The 8315-nt window shown below is 31.3% G+C and overlaps 1 protein-coding gene across 1 annotated transcript; it reads right to left on the reverse strand.

Moving 5' to 3' along the window:
* Positions 1–663: 663 nt before the first annotated feature.
* On the reverse strand, positions 664–1386 carry LOC150106367 (lewis-type alpha-(1,3)-fucosyltransferase-like). Its single transcript, XM_090392983.1, has one exon. It carries the CDS (start codon positions 1384–1386, stop codon positions 664–666), a length of 723 nt encoding a protein of 240 aa, XP_090249109.1.
* Between the last annotated feature and the right edge of the window lie 6929 nt (positions 1387–8315).

The following is an 8315-nucleotide window of genomic DNA, read 5'->3' on the forward strand; positions in this document are numbered from 1 at the left end:
ATTATGCATTTATAATATCTGGGCATACAATGTCAGATTTTGATGTCGTAGGAATAATTAATAACTATCTGTTAGTTACTGAGAAACAGTTGCCGTTTTTCTCTCCAAGATGCTATCAATACTAGGAAATTAAATACGTGATCTAATAAACGAATGAGTAATTCTCTCTCTCTCTCTCTCTCTCTCTCTCACACACACACACTCTGTCTCTGTCTCCCTCTCTCTCTGTAATACTTCTCTTCTAAACTTCCTGAGTGCTGCCACGATAGAATATTCCTTCTGTTGTCCAATTCATGCAATTCGCCTCATCGTACCACCGTTTCTTTAAATCCATTCCCATGTTATGCGACTTTTCAGTTTTAGGCAGTTTTTCGCATAAATCACATGCCCACTGATGTAGATATGCCTTATAATGAATTTTCCTTTGCATATAAGAATTGTATAAATCTCTATCACTCCCAATGAGTAGTAATTGTTCAGCTAAGTCGCGTGGATCTGGGAATTTAGTTGCATCAATGCAAGCATTTACTGGTAAATACCGACTATAATTTGCTCCTCCAAAAACAACGGGTATGATGTCGTAATTGACCACATTGAAAAACTTTTCTGTGACGTAATCTTTACAAATGGCATTTTCAAAAGAAAGGTAGAATTTATAGTCTTTTAAAACATCATCGTAACAAGATTTTGACTGAGTGGGCCAACATTTATGCGTTCCACATCCCCATAGATATCAACGTCAATATACTTCTGCATTTCACGTACGTAACCTTCTCTATTACTGAAAGTTTCACAATGGCTGACGAACCACACAATTTCTTTTTTCTTGTTCTTCCAAAAATCATGTTCGAATTCTTGTTCAGCATCTGCTAAAGCATTAACAGTTCCATACTTTATCACAATGTCGGCATCTTCTCTGTAGTTCATGGTCCAGTTGATCAGTCCATTCAGGTTTTGGACCTGAGAAGCTTGAAAGACTGGAGCTTCTAAGTTGTAGAGTATCCATATCTGGTTTGTATTTCGATATTTGGGTAAATCATCATCTTCCATACTCGTTAGGTGGAACAATATGGCGTCTGCTTGTTTTATGTAAGATCTGTCGCTTGTTGCAAAACACTTTGTTTGAGGACATTTTTGTTGAATAAAAGTGACGTTTCCTGGATGAAAAAAATAAAAGTCCCTAGAATAATTTTCACCGAAAAACTTCGTCCACAGAAGAATCATCTTTTTTGATGTACTATTTTTCTTTCTTTTTCGTCGCAAAACACGTAGGTTTCTAGATTGACCGTAGATGTGACTAATTTCGTCAAACTCATGTAAGTCCACTTTGTTCTGTTTCGTTCGTTGTTTTATTTTTAAATGCTGTGCTCTTGTGCGTGCATACATCACGTTTTCGCTTGAAAAATAAAGAACCAAGTACACAAGAACGGTCGGAAGTGAGATTAAAATAACTGTATGTAACACAGAGAATCTCTTCCGATATATTTTCGTTTTCTTGTCATATGCAGGTAGCTTCCTTATTCGATTTGATCACTTCGGTGGAAAAGAATGCGACCAATGAAATAAAGTATTGCTTATCAGTGCCTGTTAATGCCAAACAGATAGTTAAAGAATAATAATGAATCATTTAAAATCTGCACCAAGAATCGTAAACACTTCTTTTTTTCTCGAAACATTGCATGCTTCAAGAAAGAAGATATAACATTAATATTAAAGGAACAATAACAAAATTAGGCTAAATTTCTGGGAATCATCATGATCGCGTTTTTTTCATGTTTTGTCAAAAAAATGCGAACTTTAGGCATGTTTTGAAAATAATGGTGACCTATAATACATAAAAAATTATAAACCCAGTAATATTTACTTCCATCAACTAATCTCCAGCAATGGCAATAACATTACATTTGTTATAGATCATGCGTTATTGTCAAAAATCTGATACAGCTTCTGGAGTAACTGATATAATTTTGTCATTAAAATAAGTCATTATTCGTAATTAGCCGCTATAATAGTTTGATTATGTAAAAATCATATTCATCGGTACGCAATTGAGTTGCTCGAAGACTAATTATTATTTCAACTGAACATCAAGCTGCCCAAGCCCATCTAGGATTATACCGGAGTGAATTCCGTGGATTATCACATCCCTGCTATCTTCTGCTGAAGGAAAACTGTTTCGAACTCCAGACTGCATATACAACTAAAATCTCAGTACTAACGACTTAAAAAATGAAAGCTAAAACACATAAAAACCTAACAATAAAAACTAAAACGCATTAATAAAACTAACAATAAAAACTAAAACACAGAAAGAAAACTAAGAATAAAAATTAAAACACATTAAAAATTAAGAATAAAAAACTAAAAAAAATTAAAAACTAGCAATAAAAACTAAAACAGAAGACAAACTAATAATGAAACTAAAACACAGAAAAAAACTAATAATGAAACTAAAACACAGAAAAAAACTAATAATGAAACTAAAACACAGAAAAAAACTAAAAATAAAAACTAACAGACAGATTAAACTAACAATAAAAATTAAAACACATAGAAAAACCTAACAATAAAAACTAAAACGCATTAATAAAACTAACAAATAAAACTAAAACACAGAAAGAAAACTAAGAATAAAAATTAAAACACAGAAAGAAAACTAAGAATAAAAATTAAAACACAGAAAGAAAACTAAGAATAAAAATTAAAACACATTAAAAAACTAAGAATAAAAACTAAAACAAATTAAAAAAACTAGCAATAAAAACTAAAACAGAAGAAAAACTAACAATAAAACTAAACACAGAAAAAAACTAAAAATAAAAATTAAAACACAGAAAAAAACTAAAGATAAAAACTAAAACACAGAAAAAAACTAACAATAAAAACTAACAGACAGATGAAACTAAGAAAAAAAACTAAAACACAGAAAGAAAACTAAGAATAAAAATTAAAACACATTAAAAAACTAAGAAAAAAAACTAAAACAAATTGAAAAACTAGCAATAAAAACTTAAAGAGAAGAAAAACTAACAATGAAACTAAAACACAGAAAAAAACTTAAAATAAAAATTAAAACACAGAAAAAAAACTAACAATAAAAACTAACAGACAGATGAAACTAACAATAAAAACTAAAACGCATTAATAAAACTAACAATAAAAACTAAAACACAGAAAGAAAACTAAGAATAAAAATTAAAACACATTAAAAAACTAAGAATAAAAACTAAAACAAATTAAAAAAACTATTAATAAAAACTAAACCAGAAGGAAAACTAACAATAAAACTAAAACACAGAAAAAAAACTAAAAATAAAAACTAAAACACAGAAAAAAAACTAACAATAAAAACTAAAACGCATAGAAAAACTAACAATAAAAACTAACAGACAGATAAAACTAACAATAAAAACTAAAATACATAGAAAAAACTAAATAAATACGAGGAAAAATTATATAACACGTGAGTCATTTATTATTATTACTCTCATTATCATCTACCACAATGGCAACCGTCACCAATATTCAACAATACCATATTGACAATACGAAATTTGTTTCTCCTTCAACACTCGAACAAGCTGACTTTTGATTATTCGCATTCCTAAACCATTCTCTCCATCCTTTTTACTTTCATTTTTATTTTATTTAAAATTTTTTTGTTATTTTTACAGGTACAAAATATCGACTGTAGCACTCATTATTTCAAATGACAACATATAACTGGGAGGACTACGTTGGTCGTATATATATATATATATATACTAAAAAATACCTTGCGCATGTTGTGATCATTTTGTGCTAAATGCCATTGTTTCCACGTCTGTCATACCGAGATAGCAAAGGTTGAGTTTTTTACCGGAAAGTGAGGTGTTTCATCCCGTGTAGCAGGCAAACCGGTCAGTAAGAACACCTGGAGGAGCGAAGCAGATTCTATACCACCAACGTTATATTAGAAATTATTAAAAAGATTCTATAACAAAGAAAAACTAATCGTAATTAAAACTATAATTAAAAATAATTATGCCCAAAAGTTGGACATCACATTCTTCATTTCCGTCAGCAATATTTTTTTTATTTGTAAATGTACGTGCCCAACAGCATTTCTTCAGGACGGTTGTGAGTGTAAATCTGATATAATTTATACTACGTTAAAGACTTATTTATAGCAGGTTAATAATAATAATAATAATAATTATTATTAATAGGATGCGAGTCGTGATAATTAAATATTTTACTCAGTTTTTTGAGACACACGTCTGGTTAAACGCGATTCTGCCACTTTTTTGTTTAGTGTGGTGTTTCTGTAATGGAAGTACAAAATCCAGTCCATTTCTTCGTTCTGATGATCTAGCGTAAAATGCGAAACCAATAAAAATAGTGGACATTGAATATTTGTTTTTAACGTGTGCTACAAATATGCAGGTAATAACATCCGTCAGCATGAGTTTGCTATTTGTGTGGCTTGACGAAGGCAAAGAACCATACTACTATTTTTTTTTTATTTCACAGCAATGTCAGATAAACTAAACATTATATATCGTAGAATATAAACTTTTTTATTTATTTATTGTATGAAGACCTAACGGCCTTGAAACATATACGGGCAGGCAATCACCTTTTTTTTTATATTAATATTCCATGGTATTATTACACCAGACCATAGAGGTTAAATTCATATATTTTATACAGCACCTTTTCTGGGTTGTTATAAAGTTGACATTTGTAAATATTCGTACAGTTTACTAATGCATTGGCGATGCTTCCGCAATGTTATAGATTGGTCTTATGTGGCGAGAGATCATGGTAGTGGCACCACGATTGAACTTGGAGTTGATGGTAGCTCCTGTTTTTCTGCTAAATACCAGTGGTGAGTCATGTCCTGGAGAATAGTTCTTTTTTATGTTTTCTTTTTTAGTGGTTTTAAAAAGATCGAAAGCTGTGATATCACGTCACGTTATAGCCATGTTTTCTACTTCATCTGCAGTTCAATTTCCCTTTAATCCCACATGGGATGGAATCCATTGGAAAATTATTTCGGACTCCTTATGTAGTTTGTTTACGTTTTTTGATATGTCTCTAAGTATTTCTTGATGGCTAGTGTAGCAGTTCTTAATAGCTAGAAGGGCTGCTAAGGAATCTGTGAAAAATATCCACTCCTTTGGGTTTTGTTTATCCAAATGTTGCAGTGCTGTGTTAATGGCTATTATTTCTGCATGGTATGAGTTGCATCCAATACTGTTAGTTGTTTTTAGTTCTATATTTTGAGCGCCATAGATGAGTATTCCACTCACAGAATTGCCATTTTGATTTTTGGAGCCATCTGTGTAGATCTTTATTGAGTATATTCCATTATTTTTGAAAGAACTAATGATCTCAAGATTTTAGGGTTTTCTAGGCTTTTATTCTCATGGTTCACTATTTCAAAGTTAATAACTATATTTTTCCTGTCTTTATTTGGAGGAAATGCTGGGTAGTTGGCTATTGTATTTGAACAATCCAAGTGAATCTTATTTTCCATGATTTCATGTATTGTTCATTTTTTCTTTATTCTGTTTGCTGGTTCCCAATTTTTAAAAAGTTCACTTGTTGTGATGTACAAGGTTGGCTCTTTTTTTCCAAATTTAGTAAGATTTTCTTGCCACCTAATTTTTAAAGGAAAAAGGTTGAATTCGAATTCTGTTATTTTTCCAGGCGTTGTGTTCCTTAATCCAAATATGATTCTAAATGCATTTTTCTGAATTTCATAAGTTTTTCTAAACTGGTTTGCGATGTTTGTATTCAGATAGGCGAAGAATATTCCATTATGGGTCGGGTAATAGAGGTGTATGTGACTTTTAATGTTTTAGCGCCAGCTCCCCACTTTCTTTACCTGTAATACTTTTCATGATATTCAGCCTTCTCTTTGCTCTGGCTGCAACATTGTTGATATGTTTATTGAAGTTTAGTGATGGATCAAGAGTAACTCCAAGGCATTTGGAGTTTTCACTAGAGGTAATTACTTGACTGTTATAGTTAATCTTTGGTCTCTACTTTCTGAGGTGGTTATTAATGGTAAATACACAAATTTATGATTTAGTAAGGTTAATGTTGATTTTTTGGTTTTCACAGTATGTAGATAAACGTTTAATGGCTTTGTTTAAGTGACCTTCTGCTGTTTCTAGTTTGTTGTTGTTGTTGTGAGCTGAGAATAGTACAAAATCATCAGCAAACATAGCTATCTTTGTTTCTTTATTTATATTTTTATCTAAGTCGTTTAATTAGAAGGAAAAAAGGAGTGGGCTCAAACTGCTTCCTTGAGGGAGTCCCTGTCTTATTTTCACTTTCTTGGAAAAGGTATTATTTATTCTAACTCGAATTGTTCTATTTATTAGAAAGTCATAAATTCAGTTTAGAACTTTCCCTTTATTCCAATATCACAAAGTTTGAAAACGAGTTTCTGCTTCCACACGTTGTCAAAGGCATCGCTAAAATCTATAAAACCTACAATGGTGGATTTGGTAGGTTTGGGCTTGACGTTATCTTTCATTGTCTGGGTTAAGTGATCAGTTGTTGAGCGATTTTTTCTAAAGGCAGCCTGAAAATGTGGTAGTATACTATTTTTGTTTAGATAGTAATTCAAACGTTGGAGTATCATTTTTTTCCATCCATTTGCTTGGAATTGAAGTCAGTGAAATTGGTCTATAACTTCCTGGTTGGTCTTGAGGATTGTTAGGTTTTGAGATTGGTATGATTGTAGCTGTAGTCTATTCTTTTGGAGCTTTTCCTTGTTTTAGGCTATTGTTGCATAGGCGAAGTAACCAATCTAGGGATAGAGAAGGAAGATCTTTGATCATAATTCCTTGTATGTTATCTGTTCCACATGATTTATTTATATCTAGTATCTCCAAGGTATTTCTCAATTCAGAGATTTTAAAATGGATCCCAGAGTAATTTGTTTTTATATTTTGAGGAATTTGCAGCGTTTTTCTCCTGTCAAGCCTGTTTTGATATTTGACGGTCTTTCCTGGTATTCATCTCTATTTTGCTTATATTTTGAAAATGAAAGGCCAAGGTATTTGTGATCTCGCTGTCTCCTATTTTGATATTACCATCTGGATCTTTTAGCTTGTTGGTCTCACTTGCCTTTGGTAGTTCTCTTTGTAAATCAACATTCAGTTTCCAAAGTTTGATATCCGAAATGTTTTAATTTAAGCTGTGGCAAAATTCCTTCCACCTAATTCTTTGTAATATATTCTGTTTTTGTATAATTTCAGCATTTATTTTGTTGTACTCGACCGTGATTTCTGGAGATCTTCCAATTTTTAAGATGTTAAATAATTCATTTAACATCTTAATTTAGTTATTTTACTGGCAAGTTCCTGATGAACCTTTGTGTAGTTTGAAATAACTTTTCTCCTGTGGCCCTTTAAGATTCTTTTCTTTGCTACATTTAAAATAGTATTCTTCCAGGTTATTTAGTCTTTGTCTAAGTCATCATGGTATGTGTGATCATTCAGCGTTTTACTTACTTCATTCTTGTATTTCTTCCAATTTCTCTTCTTTCAAAACGCTTTGCCACATTTTGGTAGTGTAAATAGCGCGGATGGAACAAAAAATTGGGTTATTTTTAAACATTTTTAAATGTATTGGAAACACAGAATTCCAATCAAATTCATTCACGCACAATCCTGAAATATCTTTTGTTCTCTTATTATACCGTACTGCAAACAGAATTCAACTTTGCATACGCATGCCTCAGTTGCAGACGTTACGACACTAATAGCCGCATGCGCATATTCCAAAAATTTTCTAGACAATGCTTTTATCCATTATTATAATTCTTAAACGATGAGGTATGGTTTGGAAACAGTAATTCTAGATGTAGGGATGGAGTAATGTATATTCAAAATTATGTCACGTGACACATTGGAAGCATTTTTCTAAGAATAGTTCGAAATTTTCAAGTTATCACAGTAACATATTGAGTACATCCTAAAAATTACGAAAATATTCAAAAACTGTTCACGGCAAATAAAATCCTAAAATAATGGAATATATTTCTTCATATTTTAGCGGTTATTTATGAAACTAAAGCATTTTGAAAAACAAATCATACTGTTCGAATAGGGATTATTTAATTTAGGTGTGCTGATTTCACAGTTATATTTGAACTTATACGAAGCCCTCACTGCCAATTTTTATGCAATATTAGACTGTGGTATTACTTGAAATTGCAGCATTAATAGAAAGAAAGAATAAAAAACACAAAACTCAAAAGTTTCATTTACAACATCCTTCACAAAAGATGAACTTGTTAACGTCAATTCCGACTG

Source organism: Typopeltis vanoorti, chromosome 5 (assembly GCF_054136105.1).
Source record: "Typopeltis vanoorti isolate ZY-2024b chromosome 5, IOZ_Tvanoo_1.0, whole genome shotgun sequence".
Lineage (NCBI taxonomy): Eukaryota > Metazoa > Arthropoda > Arachnida > Uropygi > Thelyphonidae > Typopeltis > Typopeltis vanoorti.

Bases quoted from the DNA above. Each gene is read 5' to 3' on its own strand.
- LOC150106367 (XM_090392983.1), bottom strand. From the start codon at position 1,386: ATGTATGCACGCACAAGAGCACAGCATTTAAAAATAAAACAACGAACG.